At 39.3% G+C, this 24,362-nt stretch overlaps 1 protein-coding gene across 14 annotated transcripts in view; it reads right to left on the bottom strand.

Annotated features, from left to right (window-relative positions):
• The window catches only part of TPK1 (thiamin pyrophosphokinase 1), a 383,151-nt gene that overhangs the window by 292,824 nt on the left and 65,965 nt on the right, over nucleotides 1-24,362 (bottom strand). For 12 of the 14 annotated variants that reach the window (XM_055591203.1, XM_055591205.1, XM_055591207.1 and 9 more), the window contains one exon: nucleotides 1,240-1,311. In XM_055591203.1, the coding sequence (XP_055447178.1) occupies nucleotides 1,240-1,311 (72 nt within the window). Of the gene's footprint in view, nucleotides 1-1,239; nucleotides 1,312-24,362 lie in introns of those variants that run through there. The other 2 variants (XM_055591201.1, XM_055591199.1) reach the window with 2 other exon arrangements.

Raw genomic sequence — 24,362 nt, forward strand, 5'->3', positions numbered from 1 at the left:
AATTACAGGTTAGTAAGCAGTAAGTGCTATGAAAGATAAGTTAATAAGTTTACTTTTAGGGCAATGTTAGTAAAACTACAATGTGAAATTTTAAGTTAGCTAATTTAAAGTTGGCTAAATTTGTAACACCAAGAGTTTTCATCCTGAGCATATTGAACATGAAAAATTCTTTCTACAAAATTAACTACATAATAATTTATTCCCTCTAGTATCACAACTACCTTTGTCCAGATGTGAGCTGATTAACCTAACAGATTTGCATTCTAAGACACACAACCTCAACAAGGAGAACACTAGTCTGGGCTGGTAAAAGAAAATCAACAATATGCTACAATATATCATGAATCAAGATTTCTGTTTATCTAATTTGATCTAAAACTTACAGTGAAAACATAGCAAAAGTATCCCTTAGGAAAAAAAAAAAAACAAGACTTCATTAAAGAACAGAGGTTCAAAATGGCAAATGCTATTTAATACTACTTTCTTGAGTTAATTCTATAAAAATCAAAGATTAATGTAAAAGAGTTAATAAAGCCTATTTCTTACATGAAACTTCATAGAAGTTTATTTCAGTAAAAATATTCCATTTTTAACTATATTTTTCTGCACCCCTAGAAATTCTAATATACTGGTAACTGTCTTCTTCTTTTATCTTCCAGTCATCCTGAAGAAATCTAATTACTGAATGCTGGAATGAGTGAGGCTTGTGGAGGTTTTTTGCTGTCACTGGAGCCAAAAACATTTACACTTGAACAAACACTTGTAAGTACTTAGGATAAACATCCACATAATAGTTATAATATACAGTAGAGTCACTAAGAGTCGGGCACGACAGAGCGACTTCACTTTCACTTTTCACTTTCATGCATTGGAGAAGGAAATGGCAACCCACTCCAGTGTTCTTGCCTGGAGAATCCCAGGGATGGGGGAGCCTGGTGGGCTGCCGTCTATGGGGTCACACAGAGTCGGACATGCCTGAAGCGACTTAGCAGCAGCAGCAGCAGAGTGGTGCTATATTATAATTCTGTCCTTAGAGGTCCACTGCTTGGAAAGCACGTGTATAAACAGAACAGAGAAGCAGAGAAGCAGTAATAACATCTTCTGATAACTCAATAATTAAATCAGCATATTATAAATTCCACTTTTTAGTAGTCCACCTGGTTTCTGGGATACTTAACCGTCACATTAGTCCAAAGGAGAGTAAGAAAGCAAAGAAATATAAATGTTAATTAAGGTTACCTTTGTGCCAAAGATGACGAAAACATTTGTCCAAAGGCTGGTTCAGAATCACAAGGCAGTATTTCAAACTCCCTGTGGGAAAAAAGCAAAATCAAGTAAACAAGTGAAGTTAAGTCTTGTGTTCCCTAATTTGAGTCTGGAATTGTACTCTTATTAGTTTGGGTTTTAAGTCTATACAGAGCTAAATTTTAGTCACAGCTGATTTCTTATACCTGGATTTTAAAAGACACCGTAGGTAAACTGGATCTACTTTATTCCATGTGTCCATCACATCACTATATTGCTGAGGAATTTATTATTAAAATATAGTTCATCATAAAAGCAACTGCAGCCCATGAAGCTGTAAAGAGTTGAACACAACTTAGCGACTGAACAACAACAAATGCTTCTTTTTGTAGGGGCGCACAGCAAACATGCCCCTGAGGTGAATTCCTATCCTTATGAAATACACAACACTTTGCTACAAGTAGCCTTCGACCTGGCTGGTCTGGTATCACCTGGATGCTGCCAAGCTGCTTGAGTCTAACGGGTGTGGCCTTTTACATGCACTTTCATCCTCATTTAGTTACAGTCTCTCTTTCCCTCTCAACCTCTCCCTCAGCCCCACTTGAACTCACCCATGGAAAACTTTATTTCCACAAGATCATACTAGCTCTTTTCATGACTCTTTTATTCCCACTTTTTAGATGACAGTCAAAAGACCAAGAAAGATGGAGAAAAGTTACTTCTCCAACAATCACTTCAAGCTTTTTATAACGTACTGTAAAAAGTGCAAAGCAGAACACAATGAGGCTGGCTGAAAATCTGTAATTCAGCTCAGTCCGAGCACTTCATTTCATTTATGGAAAAGAAATGTTTGTTTGGTGATAAGAAAAATTAATTGTTTTTTAAGCAACCTCAGTGCTAGAAATGGATCAAGATAAGGAAATGAAAAGGGGAGGCCATCATCCACGGCAAATGTTATTAAGCGCCGGTTATATATCGAGCACTAGGAGTACAAAGAGGAATAAGATTACAGGGTATCTGCAAGATAAGACATTTATAATAAAGACGATTTATTCCACATACAGTACCACACAAGGATAGGAGGAGTGCCAGGCAGCAGATAAATGAATGTGGCAGAAGTTCAAAGCCTAGAAAGTCAGTAAGGTCTGGTGTCATCCTAGAAAGCTTGGTGATATGCAGATCTCTGAACTTGACCTTAAAAAGACAGCCGGCCAGAACAAAGAAAAGGGCATTCCAGACAGAAAAGACAACGCACAGGAAGCTGCTATCCTTTGCCGATAGGACTGTTACCATGGAAAGTTTAGGAGGCAACATCCTAGTGATGGGCACCTGAGACATGTATCCTAACATTCCAAATTTTACACATGCTCTTTACAACGACAGAGAAATTTCAGTCCTGGCATCCAGGAAGTATTTAAGAGTGATGCAGAAATGAGCAGTAAAAGCAATTTATGTATACTGGAGGATCAGCCATACAGAAATGACAGACGAAGGTCAAAGTGCAGACATGCAGCTGAGATACTGCAAAGAAAGGGCAGAGAGAGAAAAGAACAAATTGCAAACATAAATCGTCATATTTTGCTCAGTGTTACAGAGCAGAAGGACGTCAACAAAGGAAATATAGAAGAAACAGCTACAAAGGTAAAAGAACTAAGAGTATATCCAAGAATGTGGCATCAATAATGCAGCATGAAAGAGACTGGACAATGAGAAAAGGCTAACAAGGGGGCGAAAATGTCAAAGCAAAGTCTGAAAATTCAGAGGACAGTAAAGAGAACAAGGAGTGAGAAAACTGTGAGATGCCTCTTCTTAAATAAAAAAGTGAATTGTGAGAAATAGGGGAAAAAAAGGCAGCAAAGTCCAGAGAAAGTATTATAAATATAGAATATACTGTATTCTAATTAGGAAGAGGGAAGTAAGAGAGAGAAGGGAAAGGATTCATTCATTCATTCAACAGGTATTTATAGAGCACAAAGCAGTCTCCTTTGTGAATTAACATACCCCCCCACCGCCCCCCCCCCTCCCCGCCCCCGGCCCAAAGGCTTACATACTATTGGTAAAAACAGGTATTGAGACTGAAGCAAAGGATGATCTATCACAGCGATACAGGAAAGCGAGATAGAGGCAGAGGATGACTGATTTCCTCATAAGAAAATAAACAAGAACAAAGTCAAAATATGAAAGTTGAATGGACATCAAAAATAACTGCAAGAAATGGACTACAGGAGCTGAATATCCACAGGTTTAAAAATAAGAATTCAGTTGGGGTCAACTAGCAGACACAGGACATCAGATCTGTCTCAAATTCAGGACTTTTCCCACCCATTCTGGGATGTTGAAACAGGAGTCGGTGTAAACAAGATGGTGATGACGGCTGGTTGGAGAACTGGCAAAATCACTTGTCCAGAGGTGAGGGGAAGCCAGGAGGCATTTTTGGGCTGCATCAGAGTGAACGATAGTGGCAAAAACGAGTGATTACCGCACAACATTCCTCCTCCTCTTATTCAACAACATAATCCTGAGGGGCTTTTGTGGTTTCAGTTTGGGTTTTTGCTTTGACTTTCTGGCTTTTTTTGTTTTACTGGAAATATTACTGTCCAGATGAAAAACTATCTCTTAGATTCTCTCCAGCAAAACGTAGTCATAGCACTAAGTTCTGGCCAAGAAAATGTATAAAGGAGCCTGATATGTTACTTTTAGGGAGTCTCCTTAAAGTGGGGTGGTGAGGGCTTTTTCTTCTGTTTTTCTTCCATTCTGCCATCTGGAGCAAGACTGATGAATGAACAACAGTCTAGCAGCCACCTGGGATGCAAAGAACAACAACAGGCTGGAGCCTGGGTCCCTGATGACTCCATGAAACCTCTGTGCCAGCACTTCAATGCCTGACTCCAGACTTCTTTTATACGAGAAAAAAAACTAAACTCCTACTTTAAGTCAATAATCCTTGGGGTTGTTATTCTGTAGACAGAAACTGAATTTTAATTAATGAGGTGATCATGGTCTTCACTGGGTTAAGGTAAAGATGATCAAGAGAGAAACTGGAAAAGACAAAGCAGGCAAGCATCAAAACACAGGAAGGAAGACTTCAACTCGTTAATTTATTCAACAGGGATAAGAGACTGATAGCCTGTAAGTGCTTGATACGACGTTAATGGCAAGGAGCTAATAGCTAGGATAAACCAATGGTCCTTTAATCTTTGGCAAGGTCTGCACTGCTAAAGGAGGCATTCAACAATATTGCATGTATGTGTAAGTGAAGGAGCAAACTGCTTTATGTCACTGATTCTTTGATATATGAACTCAGTATTTTTGTGGCTCAAAGAACAATCTGACGAAGGGGAAAAGCATTATTATCCACCTTACTGCTCCTCTAAAACCCATACTTTCATTAAGGCGTTATCTGTGAAAGCATTTTTGAAAAGAACGGAGACATCTGAAAATGTATAGTACAGTTTGCTAATGATGTTATCCAAAAATTAACTCCTCCAACTATTTCTATACATAACAGCTATGTTAATCTGGTTCTATGCATAAAGATCCTTAGGTACTAGGATCTGATACTCTTTACTCTTCTAATCTAGACTCCTCTGTTTGGCATTTATTTTACCCTCAAAACCCTTATGGTTACTAGTCCCTACTAGGCTGCAGACAATGTAGTACCCATACCACCCACTATTTCTAAATAGGCTATGAGAGAATCTCAATGCAGAGAGAAGTCCACGTCAGCCTCAGACACTGAACCACGTGCCCTTAACTCCTGACTCTAAATGTGTAGGAATTTAGAAAAATAGTTAGGACCATAGCAGTAAAGAAACTAACAGTCTTATATCAAGTACTGGGTTGGTCAGAAAGTTCGTTCAGGTTTTTCTGTACCATCTAATGGCCAATCCAATATTTCTCAAGTTGTCACACTGATGCTATCTCTAGGAGGTACAAAAAGACTTAAGAGAAAGGCTAGGAAGAATGTCTTCCTTATGCTGTAAAAACGACAACTTTTAAAATCAAATGTACTAAGTCATTCCCCTCATTCTGAGGAGAATGAGTCATTCTCTCTCAAAGAGAAATACAGGATAAGTCAAAATACTTGATTTGCTTTCTCAAAGGGATTTCAATTATAGACGATGGAAAACCCCTGATCCTGGATGGCTCAAAGCCAAAGTACTCCAAGTTGCCTGGAAACTCTGAATTAAGTACAAATGTCCAAGTTTATGGCTCAGTGGGTAAAGAATCCGCCTGCAATGCAGGAGACACAGGAGATGCAGGTTCAATCCATGGCTCGGGAAGATCCTGGAGAAGGAAACGGCAACCCACTCCAGTATTCTTGCCTGGGAAATCCCATGGACAGAGGAGTCTGGGGGGCTACATTCCATGGGCTTGCAAAGAGTCGGACATGACTGAGTGGCTAAGGGCATAAGCAACATACACGAGTCCAAGTTCATGACATGAAAAGGACAATCAAAAATGAGATGAAATCATCAGCCTTGAGCTAAAAAAGCAAAGAGGTCCTCTGATGGCTAAGGACTAGTTGAAGGACAAGTTCAGAAGGTAAGAAAGGTGGGAGGGGCATGCCAACTCACTTTCATTCTTAGGTAGCTCTCTCCTCACTTTTATTATTTAAAATGAAAACAACAAAGAAACACCTGCTTCTTAGAAGAAATGGCTGATTCTATGTTTTGTGATTGGGAGAAAGGAAATTCATAAGACAAGCCTGAACCATCAGATAGTGCCAGGGAGTAAGGAAGCACTGCCCCCAAAACCCAAAAAACAAGACAGCCACATTGATGGAAGTATGCCGAAGGGGTGTAAGAGAAAATTCAAAGAGCTCCCAATAGCCCAAAGGTCAAAACTGGAACAGCTTAAGCAATAAAATAGTTTTGGCTAACAACCCCAAGTATAAAGATAAAAATTCATGACTCAATACTGATACAACAAAAATGACTAACTTAATTAATAAAATAGGAGGAAATAAACATATATCCCAAGCAGAAGAATTCCAAAGAAATCACTATTTACTTAAGGAGATACTCCATCCTAAAGAGTGGAAGCGCAGTTGTGGGCTCTGTGTAGTATGGGCTGCACAGAGAAGTTTCCTTCCAAAGAGTGTACGCTACAAAAACAGGGGGAAATCTTTACAGAGGAGAAACCTGACCAACACCACTTCGGTCAGGGGATCAAGGTCAGCATCAGCAGTCATAAACAGGATGATGAAAACAGCATTCTATCTCTTTATCTTCTTCTCTAAATTCCATATCCCCAGTCTAATCAAGAAAAATAACTCAGGAAAATTTTAACAGAGACACATACTACAATCAGATCAGATCAGATCAGTCGCTCAGTCGTGTCCGACTCTTTGTGACCCCGTGAATCGCAGCACGCCAGGCCTCCCTGTCCATCACCAACTCCTGGAGTTCACTCAGACTCACGTCCATCGAGTCAGTGATGCCATCCAGCCATCTCATCCTCTGTCTTCCCCTTCTCCTCTTGCCCCTGATCCCTCCCAGCATCAGAGTCTTTGCTCAATACACCTCAAAACCGCTGAGGTCAACAAAAACAAGGAAAATCTGAGAAATTGCCGCAGCCAACAGGTTCCCAAGGAGACATGACGATTAAACGTAATACTGTAGGTTGAATGAAACCTTGGGACACAACAGGGTCATTAGGTAAAAACTAAGGAAATCTGAATAAGCTATGGAACTAATAATAATATGTCAATATGGGTTCACTAATTGTAACACTCCATACTGATGGAAGGTGCAGATAAATGGGAAAATAGGGGGATACATAGGAACCTTTTTCTACCATCTTCTCAATTTGTCTATAAATATGAAGCTGTTTTTTAAAAAATAAAGTCTTAATTTTTTTTTTTAACACCCTGGGGCTAGGGAAAAAACAGAACTGAAAATTATTCCATAAAATAGTCATTCCACAATTATTCCATAGAACATAACTGTCATATAAATAGAGCCCAAAAGTGTTTCTGGACTTCATGTATAAATCCAAGGAGGGGGAGGGGAACACTGCATCAGAAGGCAAAGATTGTTCTATTTCATCTTTGGAAAATAATTACATCAATATTTTCTATTAAGAAAATAAAAAGACAATAGCAAATTTCAAGAAAAGCAATTTTTTTATTTCAGATCTCTGAGAATAACAATTATTTGGATTATACAGAGAGCTAGATCCTATTCACATCTCTGATACAATTATCTAAAACAGTCATCCAACTGAACAGTGAAAGGGTTAGCATTTTTTTAATTAGTAAGAAATTAACACAGTATTAGTTACTAACCAGACTGGCACTGGAACCTCACTTGTCCTTACAGTAGGGGGTCATGGCTTAGAAATGACCCATGAGATCACCTAAGGGAAAAAAAAAGTGAGCCCCACACAATGGCAGCAGCAGTTCACCTTCATTTCCCTCATTTATTCAGCTTATTAGGAGGTTTTTCCAGTAGTCATGTACGAATGTGACAGTTGGACCATAAAGAAAGCTGAGCACCAAAGAAATGATGCTTTTGAACTGTGGTGTTGGAGAAGACTCTTGAGAGTCCCTTGGACTGCAAGGAGATCCAACCACTCCATCCTAAAAGAAATCAGTCCTGAATATTCACTGGAAGGACTGATGCTGAAAACTGAAACTCCAATACTTTGGCCAGATGCGAAGAACTGACTCCTTGGAAAAGACCCTGATGCTGGGAAAGATTGAAGACAGGAGAAGGGGAGGACAGAGGACGAGATGGTTGGATGGCATCACTGACTCAATGGACATGAGTTTGAGCAACCTCTGGGAGAAAGTGAAGGACAGGAGGCCTGGCGTGCTGCAGTCCATGGGGACGCAAAGAGCAACAGGACTGATGCACCAAACAACAAAACAAACTAATCTTTACCAAATGGCAGAGTAGATTTTTTTTTTGGATGATCCAATGGATGTTGGCAATTTGATCCCTGGTTCCTCTGCATTTTCTAAATCTAGCTTAAACATCTAGAAGTTCACAGTTCACGTACTGTTGAAGCCTGGCTTGGAGAATTTTGAGCATTACTTTGCTACCATGTGAGATGAGTGCAATTGTGCAGAAGCTGGAACATTCTTTGGCATTGCCTTTCTTTGGGACTGGAATGAAAACTGACCTTTTCCAGTCCTGTGGCCACTGCTGAATTTTCCAAATTTTCTGGCATATTGAGTGCAGCACTTTTTCACAGCATCATTTTTTAGGATTTGAAATAGCTCAACTGAAATTCCATCACCTCCACTGGCTTTGTTTGTAGTGATGCTTCCTAAGGCCAACTTGACTTTGCATTCCAGGATGTCTGGCTCTAGGTGAGTGATCACACCATTGTGTTTACCCGGGTCATGAACATCTGTTTTGTATAGTTCTTCTGTGCATTCTTGCCACCATTTCTTAATATCTTCTGGTTCAGTTAGGTCTCTACCATTTCTGTCCTTTACTTTGCTCACCTTTGCATGAAATGTTCCCTTCAGTTCACTTGCTCAGTTGTGTCCAACGACCCCATGGACTACAGCACACCAGGCTTCCCTGTCCATCACCAACCTCCAGAGTTTACTCAAACTCATGTCCATTGTCTCGGTGATGCCACCCAACCATCTCATCCTCTGTCATCCCCTTCTCCTCCTGCCTTCAATCTTTCCCAGCATCAGGGTCTTTCCAAATGAGTCAGATCTTCACATCAAGTAGCCAAAGTATTGTAGTTTCAGCTTCAACATCAGTCCTTCCAATGAATATTCAGGACTGATTTCCTTTAGGATGGAGTGGTTGGATCTCCTTGCAGTCCAAGGGACTCTCAAGAGTCTTCTCCAGCACCACAGTCCAAAAGCATCAATTCTTTGGCACTCAGCTTTCTTTATAATCCAACTCTCACATCCATACATGACTACGGAAAAATCATAGCTTTGACTAAATGGACCTTTGTTGGCAAAGTAATGTCTCTGCTTTTTAACATGGTGTCTAGGTTGGTCATAATTTTTCTTCCAAAATGTTCCCTTGTTATCTCTAATTTTCTTGAGATTTCTAGTCTTTCCTATTCTATTGTTTTCTTGTATTTCTCTGCATTGATCACTGAGGAAGGCTTTCTTATCTCTCCTTGCTATTCTTTGGAACTCTGCATTCAAATGGGTATATCTTTACTTTTCTCCTTTGCCTTTAGCTTCTCTTCTTTTCACAGCTATTTGTAAGGCCTCCTCAGACAGCCATTTTGCCTTTTTGCATTTCTTTTTCTTGGGAATTGGTCTTGATCACTGCCTCCAGTAGAATGGCACAAACCTCTGTCTACAGTTCTTCAGGCACTCTGTCTATCAGATCTACTTCACTGAATCTATTTCCCACTTCCACTGTATAATCATAAGGGATTTGATTTAGGTCATACCTGGTTGGTCTAGTGGTTTTCCCTACTTTCTTCAATTAAGTCTGAACTTGGCAATAAGGAGTTCATGATCTGAGTCACAGTCAGCTCCCAGTCTTGTTTTTGCTGACTGTACAGAGCTTCTGCACTTTGGCTGCCAAGAATATAAACAATTTGATTTCAGTATTGACAATCTAGTGATGTCCATGACTAGAGTCTTCTCTTGTGTTGTTGGAAGAGGGTGTTTGCTATGACCAGTGCGTACTCTTGACAAAACTCTATTAGCCTTTGACCTGCTTCGTTTTGTACTCCAAGGCCAAATTTGCCTGTTACTCTAGGTATCTCTTGACTTCCTACTTTTGCATTCCAGTCCCCGATAATGAAAAGGACATCTTTTTTAGGTGTTAGTTCTAGAAGATCTTGTAGGTCTTCACTGAATCATTCAACTTCAGCTTCTTCAGCATTACTGGTTGTGGCATAGACTTGGATTAGAGGGATACTGAACGGCTCGCCTTGGAAGTATTACAGAAAAACATCTAGTTCTGCTTTATTGTCTATACCAAAACTTTGACCATGTGGATCACATCAAACTGTGGAAAATTCTTGAAGAGATGGGAATACCAAACCATCTGACCTGTCTCCAAAGAAATCTGTATGCAGGTCAACAAGAAACAGTTACAACTTCACATGGAACAACAAACTGGCTCCAAATTGGGAAAGGAGTACAGCAAGGCTGTATATTGTTACCCTGCTTATTTAACTTATATGCAGAGAGTACATCATGAGAAACGTTGGGCTGGATGAAGCACAAACTAGAATCAAGATTGCTGGGAGAAATATCAATAACCTCAGATATGCAGATGACACCACCCTTACGGCCGAAAGCGAAGAACTAAAGAGCCTCTTGATTAAAGTGAAAGAGGAGAGTGAAAAAGTTGGCTTAAAACTCAACATTCAAGAAAACAAAGATCATGGCATCCAGTGCCATCACTTCATAGCAAATAGATGGGGAAACAGTGGAAACAATGAGAGACTATTTTGGGGGGCTCCAAAATCACTGTAGATGGTGACCACAGCCATGAAATTAAAAGACGCTTGCTCCTTGGAAGAAATGTTATGACCAACTTAGAGAGAATATTAAAAAGCTGAGACATTACTTTGCCAACAATGGACCATCTAGTCAAAGCTATGGTTTTTCCAGTAGTCATGTATGGATGTGAGAGTTGGACTATAAAGAGAGCTGAGTGCTGAAGAATTGATGCCTTTGAACTGTGGTGCTGGAGAAGACTCTTGAGAGTCCCTTGGACTGCAAGGTCCAACCAGTCCATCCTAAAAGAAATCAGTCCTGAATATTCATTGCAAGGACTGATGCTGAAGCTGAAACTCCAATACTTAGGCCACCTGATGCAAAGTACTGACTCATTTGAAAAGACTCAGATGCTGGGAGAGACTGAAAGCAGGAGAAGGGGACGACAGAGGATGAGATGGTTGGATGGCATCACCAACTCGATGTACATGAATCTGAATAAGCTCTAGGAGGTGATGATGGACAGGGAATCCTGGCATGCTGCAATCCATGGGGTCGCAAAGAGTCGGACACAACTCAGCAACTGAACTGAACTAAGTAGTTTTAAATATTCTTTAAAACATATTGAAGATAATACAAATTCTGTGAAAGCATCATACAAGAAACTGGACAAACTGGTAACTTCTAGAAGTAAACTTTGTTATTTAGTCACTCAGTTGTGCCCAACTCTTTGCGACCCCATAGACTGTAGCCCACAAGCTTCCTCAGTCCAAGGGATTCTCTCTTAACAAGCTTCAAATATAATCTAATTAGTCCTGGCCAGAACTTACTGGAAGGAAGGAAAAAGGAGGGAAGTAAAGAGAGAAAGGAGAGGAGAAAGAAAAAGGACGGAAAGAGTAAAGGAAGGAGGAGAGAGGAAGCGAAGTATCTACCCATAAGTATATACAACAGTGATCGCAACTTCCCTGTATATCAGAATCAAAGATCAAACAACAAGCCAATCACCTTTCCTAGAGCTTCTGACTCAATGTATCTGCAGAAGGGCATGAGTGTCATGATTTTTTTAAAAAGCACTGTAAGAGAGTCTAATATTGTACTGCAGTGTTAGTCACTCAGTCATGTCCGACTCTGCAACCCCAGACTGTAGCCCACCAGGCTCTTCTATCCAGGCAAGAATACTGGAGAGGATTTCCATTTCCTTCTCCAGAGGATCTTCCAGACCCAGGGATTGAACACAGGTCTCCTGCACTATAGGCAGATTCTTTACCGTCTGAGCTACAGGGAAGCCCCTGTAGGCAATCATAGTTGAGAACCACTGGTCCAGTGCCTCAAGCTAATGATAGAAGAAAGCCATCATAATAGCAACATTATTTTAAAATACTGTCCATTTCATCTTTATCTCACTTTTTAATTGCTGTTGTCTTAAAAAAAATGTGTATATATATCACAATGATAATCATTTGCAATTATTTTATAAATAAACATAAATTGGTTGCTTTTTTCTTTAGCTAACATGGTATGAGATCAAAAAAGGATTGAACACCACTACTCTAAATGAAAATACATTGAAATAAAATATAATTTACAATAGAAAAATGATTTACTGAAATGCATTACCAAGTTATCTAAGGTTTAGGATCTGTTTTTTAAAAATACTGGAGCTCAGATAAAATCTATATTAGCCAAAACACAAGCCAGTCATTATACATAATAGTTATTTTGTCAGAGAACCAAAGACCATTATTATGAATCTCTCATCCCTAAAAGTATTTCAATTAAACAATGAAAACTCTAGGGCACTGAATTTCATTTTTTATATTGCACAAACTTCTAGATATAAAAGCAAGGTTTTTTTTTTAAGTGTGCAAAGGGAAATCCAAACTGTCAATTCATTGAGGAAATAAATTGCATGTAGACAAAGCAAAACTATTAAAAAGTTCTGAACAAATATTCCATACCAAAGTCTATTAAAATACTCAAATTACCAACAGACTAAGAATTGGTAAGTCATAAAAAGTAAGAAATTGCTTCAGAGACAGAAAATATAGAGACAAAGAAATGGCTCCTTAGAAATCTCTCTTGCCCACCCAGACTAAGAGTGACCATTCAATACAATTTAGATACATAAGCATAATAATAAACTGTGCCCTCTTCCATAGGCAGTGTCCTGGTTTGGATGATAAGTTACATGGTCCCTCTTCCCTATATCTTCAGCTTCCACCCTATTTCTCTGCTTCATTCTTGAGCAAAACCTACTTCGGTGAGATTTTGATCCCAGCATCTCCTGAAAAGAACTACTGCCAGGGTCACTGATGACCTCCTGGTGTAAAAATTCAACAAGCTAAATCCCAAGTCTCATACTGTCCAACATGTCTTAGTGGCATAACAGAACAGACCACTTCTCATATCGTTCCTGAAACATACTCTTCCCTTCACTGTATCAGGTGGTGGGGTTTAGTTGCTCAGTCATGTCTGACTCTTTGCAACCCCATGGACTGTAGCCCACCAGGTTCCTCTGTCCAAGGAATTCTCTAGGCAAGAATACTGCAGTGAGTAGCCATTCCCTTATCCAGGGAATCTTCTCGACCCAGGGATCAAACCGGAGTTTCCTGCATTGCAGGTGTATTCTTCACCGACTGAGCTACCAGGGACTTCTCAGGATACGCCCTCTATTGGCGCTTTTCCTGACAGGACACACCTTTCAATTTCTTTGCTGCTTACTCCTCATTTTCATAGAAAGCACTCTACATGTATTTTCTGAGTAGGTCATCCAACTCTGACTTCAGGCCCAATAAGCTGACGTCAGCTATTCTAACAATCAAGTGACTCCCCCCAATTTGCCTGGAACCAGTGTCTTCAAGACACAATACAATTCCTCACAGAATGAAATAACACCCTTATAAAATACAATGACTCTTTCTAAGTCCTGGGACCCACAATACTACTCTTAAATGCATTTTATACATAATATTCCAGTAAGGACACTAGAAAAGACAGCAACAAAACTGATCATCTTGCCTTGAAACAGCAAAATGGTATTTTGACCATTGTAACACACTCACACACCAAAAGAAACTGGAGACGGTCTGCAGAAGTACAACCACAAAATTGAAGAGCTCTGAGATATTTCCTATGAGAATGGATGAAGTCTTCTAAAGTTAAATGAGTATTTACATTTAGCACCTATTTAGGGAAGAAAGAGATCGTTTTAATAATATCCCACTGAGTGCTGTAGACCTGAGACTATATCCAGTTACTGTCGTCTGAGCTTTCAGATTCTAAGTGTAAATAGGTCCTAAATGTGTTAAATCCATTTCCCCCTAAGAGCATTAGCTCCCTGTAGCAGGAATGAGTACATCCAGGTTTGGTAATCTTACTATAAAACTAACCACTGGACAACCAAGGAAGTCTCTAAGTTCTTTCTAATACGCAGTTAGCCTGAAATTTTTTAACATTTTATTCCTTCTCAGTTAACGGGACATTGAAAAATGGCAGTTTGGTTATTTGTTGGGATTTTCCTAGTAGCAGTTCATGGATATTCATAATCTATTGTATATATCATAGCCTTTTCACTGAGCATACTGTTTTGGAGACTTTTTCCATTTTCCATTGTATCAAACATTTGGAATACATTTTATGTACAGAAAGGATGTCAAAAAGTATTGTTTAGTGTAAATTACGCTTTGTCTTTCCATCTGGCTGATATTTGGTGAATAGATTATAAGACTTGCGATAATACAAAATATCTAGAGTTGAGGATACCTTGCCTGTGAGAAATATTAGGACCTAGACTATCCAGAATGCATCCTCTTTTTAGTTCCATATCAGCATTCACTAGTAATTTACCTGTGATTTAAAAGCAGATTCAAAGGAGATACTTTTCTGATATTGGCGTCCTCACACTAGAAGAGAGGCATACACACTAGAAGCTTTGAAGACACCATCTTCCAGCCTATTTTCCAGATTCTGTGTCCCTATACTCAAGACTATCGTCAATACTAGGCTTCCCTGGTGGCTCAGTGGTAAAAAAAATCTGCCTGCCAATGCAGGAGACATGGGTTCCATTCCTGGGTGGGGAAAATTCCCTGGAAAAGGAAATGGCAACCCACTTCCAGTATTCTTGCCTGAGAAATCCCATGGACAGAGAAACCTGGAGGGCTACAGTCTATTGTTGTTCTTCAGTTGCTCATTTGTGTCTGATTCTTTGCAACCTCATGGACTGCAGCACGCCAGACTTCCCTGTTCTTCACCACCTCCTGGAGTTTGCTCAAACTCATGTCCTTTGAGTCGGTGATGCCATCCAATCATTTCATCCTTTGTCATCCCCTTCCCTGATAGCTCAGGTGGTAAAGAATCTGCCTGCAATGCGGGAGACATGGGTTCAATCCCTGGGTTGGGAAGATCCCCTGGAGAAGGGAAAGGCTACCCACTCCAGTATTCTGGCCTGAAGAAAAATATAGTCCATGGGGTCGCAAAGAGTCGGACAGGACTGAGCGACTTTCACTTTCTCTTCCTGCCTTCAAACTTTCCCAGCATCGGGGTCTTTTCCAATGAGTTGGCTGTTCGCAACAGGTGGGCAAAGTATTGGAGCTTCAGCTTCAGCATCAGTCCTTCCAATGAATATTCAGGGTTAGTTTCCTTTAGGGCTACAGCCTACGGGGTTACAGAGTCAGACTCGACTTAGCGACTAAACAACAACTGTAAAACTACACCAGTAAAAACAAAATGCCCCAGTAAATTTTTGCAGGACTACCTATGCTAGAAATGTGTGTTTTAAAAAAGAACAGTTTGTATTTCAAAATTACTATAAGCTTCTGCTGTGTAAGAAACAGAGCAAATAGGGAAGGGAGGGTAAGTTTGACAAAGTTTTGAGTCTTTCAGGACACATAAAAAGGTAACCTTGCCAAGGTGAGCCATATTCTTGTTCCCAATAAACATCCTCATTATAACCCACAGGAAGGAGGCTGTGTTCTTGCACTCGGCACACTGACACTTCAAGTTGCTGACACACTTCAAAGCTGCTCCATCCACTACAGCTTGCCCCACTGACCCAGGCCCCAGGAAACCACGTTCCCTGCCAATCGAGAAAATCGATCATTGCCCAGCAAGCTGGAAATGTAATGGCGTAACCCTAAGGATTCATCATCAAGTCCTGAAAATTTCAGTCCATCACACTGCTTCTGATGTGTTGACAGCTGGGCCCACAACAGAACCCACACTTGAAGAGTCAGTTCAAAATGTTTTCTGAAAGCAGAGTCCATATAAGTTTGGCATGTGCTTCTAAAACAGGGGGCCTATGTATTATCCTAAGGCTATTCCTGCCACCTCAATACGTTTCCAACCACCTTCAGAAGCCCAGACTCCCTTTCACGGGCCAGCCATAGAAAGAGGATCAAACAGGCTCAAAAGAGTCCACCCTGGCAGTAAACACTCCCTTTTAACACTTTCTCTAGCCTCCCTGCTTGAGTCTGCGTAGTTGGTGACAGCCATTCGGGGAACAGATGCACAAAGTTTGGTAGGCTTCACTAATAACAAAGCTATGAATAAATAACGACCATATGGAAACTGCTCCTCTTTATTCTAAAATTCCTTAAAAAGAACTGACTCGAGTCATACCGATATTAATAATCAAAATAAGTCCGAATCAAGCTAAATTGGGACATACTCAAGCCACTGAATTATATTCTGAGACCTACAATTTGTAAGGAGAAAACAACTGACTTATTTGGAGTTTCAGAGTTTACTAAACACCTTCAACTACCTTCTCAAATTGACACTGATTACATAGCACACAACCAAGGAATAAAAATACTTCTGAACAGAGCTCTTTATGTATGTTCTTTTGAAAGATGAAAATGCACAGATTTAAACTCAGAAGAACTGTGTACCAGTAACTGATTCTGATTACACACACAGAGGCCTCTATACTCAGAGTCAATCCACAAGGAGGAAATCTCAGAATAGGTGCACATTTTTATCCCACGGACACCGTGGGCTTTCAGAGAATTCAAGAGGAACACCTACAGTCATGAGACCACCATCAAATGATGCATGCTAGGTCAACAGGTAAGCTCTCTGACACAACCTTATCGGCATCAGTCAGGGGCAGGTCCAGGTGAAGAAAACAGAAAAGGTCAGGTTTCTCTATTTTTTTTTTTTCCTTTTTCATAGAAATGACACCTACACAAAATAGCCTATAAGCAAAAATGTCCAAGAATTGTTTCTTCTTAATAGAGAAACAATGAAAACAATATATTAGCAGTGGGCTTTGTTATGTCCCACAGAATGGAACAGCTCCATATTATTATCTATTGTGGAAAAAACCTCCAAGATAAAAATAAACAGGAAAAGCAAATAAATGGATATATTACACAACCATGTATGCAAAACTTTTTAAGACAATAAACATGCACTTCTGTAAATGCCAAGAATAGCAAAGAGGTAAACTGTTGGTGGGAGCACAAAACCAGGAGGGAGCATTACGATTTATCTCTTAATTTTTTTATATCTTATGCATTTGGCACCAAAAAAAAAAAAAAAACAGGACAAACAAATAAAACACTCTCACTCAGATCAAAAAAAAGAAAGAAAAAAGCAAAATAAATGAGTTTAACTGATCAAAAGAAAAGAATCCTTCCCAGGCAATGTTGTTGTTGTTGTTCATTCGCTAAGTCATGCCCAACTCTTTGTGACCCTGTGGACTGCAGCAGTCCCGGCTTCCCTGTCCAGCACCATCTCCCAGAGTTTGCTCAAATACATGTCCACTGAACCAGTGATGCTCTTGAACCATCTCATCCTCTACCGCCTTCTCATTTTGCTTTCAATCTTTCCCAGCATCAGCGTCTTTTCCAGTGAGTCGGCAGTTTGCATCAGATGGCCAAAGTACTGGAGCTTCAGCATCAGTCCTTCCAGTGAATATTCAGGGTTTATTTCCTTTAGGATTGACTCGTTTTTATCTCCTTGCTGTCCAAGGAGCTCTCAAGAGTTTTCTCCAGCACCACAGTTCAAAAGTATCAATTCTTTGGTGCTCAGCCTTCTTTACTGTCCAACTCTCACATCTGTACATGACTACTGAAAAAACCATAGCTTTTGACTACACGGACCTTTGTCAGCAAAGTGATGTCTCTGCTTCTTAATACACTGTCTAGGTTTGTCATAGCTTTCCTTCCAGGGAGCAAGTGTCTTTTAATTGCAATCACCATCCAAGGTGATTTTGGAGCTCAAGAAAAAAAAATGTCCCCCACCCCAAATAAGACAATGGTCAACAAACTTTAAACATCACACTGGAACGTAAGAAGCACTAAAATAGCAGATTATTGAGGTTTCAGAGTAAGAATTAAAAGCAGATAATTTGTAGAACACTATCTAGCTTTCTTTCTGAGCCAAATTATCAAATAACTTATGCTAATTAGACTAAGTAGATTTAAAAGTCTTTTACAAAGCTAGGAAAAGTAACTTACAATAGGATTGTCAGGACAGCAAAGGGAGACTCGATTTACTCTACTTCAAAGAGCAAAATGGCCGGGGAGGGGGCATTCCTCCACTAAAATATGTGGTAGAGGACTCAAAAAATATTTGCTCTTCAAAGCTTAGGGTAAGATTTTTATAAATCAGTGTTAAACTTAAGAATTTACTCATGTCCCAATTCCCAATGCTATTAGTATTTTCCTAGTTCTCTCACACAGAACATTCCTCTTCATCAGTAGTTACCAGAAATGAACAAGAAAAAGGTGTAACACGTTAAAACCAATTACCTTAGGAAAATGAGAACAAAAAGGGGGGAAAGAAATTATTAACTTTGCTGAATTTCCTTTTATATTATATAAAGGCTTGAATCAAGTCTGCATACTATTTAAAAGCTTTTTTAAAAGGAGGTAAAAGGGAAAATTTGTGAGCCAAGGTAGTAGATTATATAAGATTAGAAAACTGGGAAATGTGGGCCTAGACCTCAAAATGATGTTTCTATCAGAAAAGAAGAAGCTGGAAAAAGTGGGATGGTTGGGAAGAGGGAGGAAGCAGTACCAGTCACAAATTACTTAAAGCAATCTGCATTTCTGTTCATTTATTCACAAATTAATATTTGTTTATAGAACTTAACAAAGCATTTTATTAGCATGCATAATGCATTTTTAAGTCAAGAGCTAGAGCACTGAAATTATGAACCACCTGAAATATCAAAGCAGCAAAATTCAATAGGGAAAATGAAGGGACCTCCTACTTAGAAGAAAATTGAAGAGAAAGATGCTATTAATTCCCTGGCTCGAATCACACACTGAAATTAATTCTAGAAGAGAGTTATGAAACTACATGTACACAGCATGTGTGTGCATAGTATGTGTGTGTGTTTAGAGACGGTGTATATATTTACACAGACTTAAATATTTAAATATAGTTATAAAACTATGAAATACAAAGAATAAATTTATCTAAAGATGGCATAAGGAATTTTCTAGGTAAATGCACAAAACAAGACATCATAGCTGAAAATCATGGTATCGTGACCATACTTGAGTTTTGAAGCCAAAGTCATGCTCATTTCTGAACCTCCAGCACCATGGAAAATGCTTGGTACACAGTAGGTGCTCAGTTAACATGGAGCTAATAAATCAATGGCTTAAGAGCAACTCCTGGTTGGGCAGGGGGCTGTATCAGAGACTTGGCTTTAAAGGTATCATCTCAGCTACACTGAGGCTCTAGTCCAGGAAGCAAATCTAGACAAGCTCATCTTTTGTAAATCCAATGGGCACTTTTAGTTTTCATGTCTTTGCACATGGTTTTCCCTTCACCCTTTCTGCCATCTAGAATAGTGCAATGATTAAGAACATGGGCTTTGGGATCACACAGACATAATTCAAATCCCAATACTGTCACTTATTGACTGTGCGACTTGAAAACTTGAGTAACTGATTTAACATCTGAGTCCACCAAGTGTGGACTACAATAATGAAAGATTCAATAAGCTATCACACACAGCCAAAAATGGTGCCTGACACAAAGCATTAAGTAAATTCTCAACCAACAGCTTTCTGCCTCCAGCAAGGACCTTCTTATCATTCACAACTTAAAAGAAAATGTTTTCTTTTTCCAACGTCTCTCCCTTTTATCCCATTAATCATTCTCACCTAAAAACCATAATATTTAATTCCTTTTGCTAATAATAGTTACCTGCTTCTCACTCAACAATAGCTGATACACTTTAAGCATGTATACAGAAAATTCTCTGTTTTCTCTTCAAAATTTCGCCTAGGCCCTGGCACAGAGAAGTCATGAAATAACTGTTCCTAACATAAACTTTAAAAACCACTCATTGTGCTGTTTCTTTTATCATTAAAATAGTTACATTAAAACTAGCCATACACATTTGTACACAAACCTAGCCATCATAATTTTACAGTGTCCTAAATATTTCTTTCCAATTAATTTTTTGATTTACTTTTTTAAAAATGTATTGAGGTACAGTTGGCTTACAATGTTGTATTAGTTTAAGGTGCAAAGCAAACCGATTCAGTTATACAAACAGAGTTGGCGACCAAGTTCATTCAGGTGTTTAGTAAGCTCTTATGTGGAAACCTGAACGAACTTTTTGACTATATCTATAATGTATTCTTTTTGAGATTCTTTTCCATTATGGGTTACAACAAAGTTATAGAATACAATTCCCTATGTTATACAGCAGGTCCTCGTTGGTTATATATTTTATACATAATAGTCTGTATATATTAATCTCAAACTCTTAATGAACCCCCTTCCCACCACTTTCTCATTTGGTAACTATTGTTTGTTTCCTATATCTGTGAGTCTATTTCTTCCCAACTAATCTATAAGACTTTCGGTGTCTTAAAAACTTGCTTCTAATGTCACCATACCCTGTATAAACAGAAACACAATCTTAGAACTTTTTTTTTAATGTAAAGAACAAATCAGGGCAGGCTCACTATGGTTGCCCTTCACTTAATGAGGCATATGGTCCAGTTCTAAACCAGCTACAAACTGAATTCCACTTCGATGGCACTAGAAAGTCACAGACTGAGTCCATGAAGAGGAAAAGGGTGAGTACTATTATTTCTAACCTCACCATCAAAAAGGCAATATCAAAACTCAAGGCCCAGTGAAGACAGTTAAGATTTAAATAGTTCATTGTTGCCAGAGGTTGAGATAAGACTATACTCCCTCATCCTTGAGTCCACTGTTTCGCTGCAGATTAGCTCAAAGTAGGAGAGTTGGTGCCATGTCCACAGTCCTCTGTGACCCCAATATTAATACAGAACAATCAACAGCTGTCAAAGTGCAGCACACATGTAAAAAGCTGGAAGAAACCTGAAGAACAACCAAACCATCACCAGGGTTTCCTTATTTCCACCAAGCATATGACGAATCCTGACACATTAGATGAATCAAGTGAAATGAAACTAATCCTCATGCCCTTACAAATGACCTTTGTACCAAGCAATTACATGAGACTGAAGCAAAACAACTCATTTCTCAGTAGGCATCAGTGTTAATTTTAGCTACAAATCCTTTTGCAGGGCAATGTGTACTGTTTCTCATAAATATGTCTTATAATTCAAACTTTTCAAACACGATAAGTTTATTCAAAATTTTTATGAATAGGCATGACTGATCAACTCCACTTACAACTCTCTTACTGTGTTTATTTGTAAGTTATGTCTAATATTATGAAAGCAGTTAGATAATCTGATGGGTGCCCAGATGCTCTGAAAAATCAGTCCTCCAACTTCCAGACATTGGGCACTTGACAACTTCCTTCCTTAAAGACTTTGGTAGATACACACATCTACCAAAATGGAAATGTAGGAAAGGAAACTAAATGGAAACCAAATTTTCACTGTGTTCCTTGATGATTTCTTAAATCTTTTTAGAAGGTATAACATGACCACATTTCACTGACTTAAAAGTGAACATTTTTGCACATTTTAGCATCTCTAAACTGCAATTTAGGATGCACTCAGGATGTATTTTAGAATCAGTGGTATCTTAACACTGTCAGTTCTTCTTTTTCCCCTTTTTAACAGCATGTCTAAAAAATCATGCATCTTACAATTAATGGCTGCAATTAAAACCAGTATTTAAGCTACCCTTCCTATTAGTTTATACCAAGGTCACGAAAATTTGTGAGTTGCATCTAGTTTATAAATAAATCAATTAAAGCTTATGGAATTAGATGCCAGGATAAGAGACACTAGAATATTAATAGAGAATGATGACCCTGTTCTCTGCTTTTCTAACAGAAACGAATGTTTACATTTAAAAGCCATTATTTCCCGGGGATACCAGGAAAGAACTGAAGATATTAAGATGGTGATTCATGTTTTGTGGCCAAAGAGGGAAAATAAGTCCCCAAATAGCACAAAGAACAATAGATTAAACCAACCAAACCCAATGTGCTAAGTACAATGAGATCTCATAGGAGGGAAAACACGCATCCCCCAGGGGAACAGGGTGGTCACAGAAGATGCACTCCAGCTGTCAGAAGGTGGGTATGAATGCCCAGGGCAGAAGAGATGGGGCATTCCAGGCAGAGAAAATACCAAATGCCAAAGGGGGTCAAGGAAATGGCAACACACTCCAATTTTCTTGCCTGGAAAATGACATGGATAGAGGAGCCTGGCAGGCTACAGTCCACAGAGTCACAAAGAGTTGGAAAGAACTGAAGTGACTTAGCACTCAAAGACAGTCAAACACACAAAAAAGGTTGCCTACACTGTGAATGGGGAAAAGATGTGTAAAACAAGGAGGCCGTGAGACTGGGGTGGCTCTAAGGCCTTCACAGCCTACGTAAGCAAATGCAAATCTAAGCCAGAGTCAACTATAAGGGTACCCTCAAATGAGAAAATTAAACATAAGAACAACCAGTCACAAACACCCAACTGGACTTTTCGCAAATAAGACAACCGCACAAGCAATACCAATCGATCATTTCCTTGTGTTGCTTCTCTATCTCCCCTATTAAAGCTCTTCCCCCAGCACCTGGCAACTGACTGTTCCTAACAACCGATCAGAGGCTGCCTGAGCCCAAGAGCTGTCTGCTCAAATGAACTCTTAAAAATTTTAATGTGCCTCAGTTTATCTTTTAACAGAGGTTAACAACGGTAGAAAACCCTAGAGAGAGAAGTGGCAGCCTCAAAATAAAATATATTTTCGGCCATTTTAAGTAATAATGATCATCATCTTCCCTTCTCTGATCATTTCAGCTAGAGATTCCAAAGACTCAAATAATAGTTTTTTGTTTTTTTTTAAATCTCCAGTCTGATATGGCTATTATTGGCCTTATTGCTTAAGAGAAAAATCAAGGTGTTCCAGATAGCTGTAAGTGTTTGTGAATGTCTTCTTTAGACTTGACATGCTGAAGTTAAAATGGAATTTTTTTAACATTATTTTTTGCTAATCAACTCATAATGGTCTTCACCGTTATAATTCAGAATGTAGGGTTTCTAAAATTACAGACCTCTCTAACAAGCTACAAGGAACTTGTGAATAAGATTATGAATGAAATCTAAAGAAGACAGATGAAATCTGCTCCCAAGTATAAAAGCCAAAGAATTTATCCCATTAGCATCTGAATAGTAAGTGCCAACGCAGCAAGCTGTCATCTGAAATTCTTGGCACTTCCTCCTCTGAGCCCTGATGAAGCAGGAGTCATTGTAAGGATGTGTGAGGAGATAATTAGAACTCTCCTTTCCCCCAAGTATTGACAGCCGAAAGAGAATAACAAGGTGCCATGATTTTATTATGCAGCAAGTTCTACTGTTACATAAGCTGAGTTATAAGAACTTCTTTGACAACACGGTAACATCTACTAGCTGCTTATTATGTGTATCAGGCACTGAATATTCTCCCCCACTAGGAAAGATGCTCATGGAGGACATGAGCTTTGTCTTACTCACTGCTGGGACCAGGCACAGAGATGCTCCATAAGCGCTCACTAAACACAAACATAAAAAACACAAGAAATTGAAGTACCGTATATTCACTATTTCATTTAACCCCTATGTAGGAGAACAGAATTTTCCACCCCAACCTATGAATTATTTTAAGTTGTTTATTTTCTAAGAAACAGCAGACAGGGGAAGAACTCCAAAAACCAAGCAGGACTTAACCCTTCTGAAGAAACACTGACATTGATAAGGAAAACCTCCATTTGTAAGGGCTTCCCTTGTGGCTCAGCCGGTAACTAATCCACCTGCAATGCTGCAGACCTGGGTTCGATCCCTGGGTTGGGAAGATCCCCTGGAGAAGGAAAAGGCTATCCATTCCAGTATTCTGACCTGGAGAATTCCACAGACTGTATAGTCCATAGTTGCAAAGAGTCAGACACGACTGAGCAACTTCCACTTTCTCTTCCTAGAGGTATCAGGAAGAGGAAAAACCCCAACTGATGGAGATGGCGAAGGCAATGACCTAAATCCACACTAACAGCTTCACCTTCGTTTACTGTGCTTAACCTGGGAACCTCTCATAACCTACTCTCCACCCTCAACATCTTTTGTTTTCAGTTGAGGACGGTGTTTAAGATGAGGGCTTCAACTATGTCCGTGAGTTTGCCTGGATCTCTGTCATGTACACATGTTCTTAAATGTCTGTGTGCTTTTCTTTTCTATTAAACTTTTGTTAATGTCTCATGCCGACTGAATTCTTAGGTCAGCCAGAACCTACAATCACAGAGGAAAATCTCTTCCTTCCAGACAGCTGCAAATAATGGCTAGAAATTCTG

The sequence above is a fragment of the Bubalus kerabau genome, chromosome 8, assembly GCF_029407905.1.
Source record: "Bubalus kerabau isolate K-KA32 ecotype Philippines breed swamp buffalo chromosome 8, PCC_UOA_SB_1v2, whole genome shotgun sequence".
In the NCBI taxonomy this organism is placed as follows: Eukaryota; Metazoa; Chordata; class Mammalia; order Artiodactyla; family Bovidae; genus Bubalus; species Bubalus kerabau.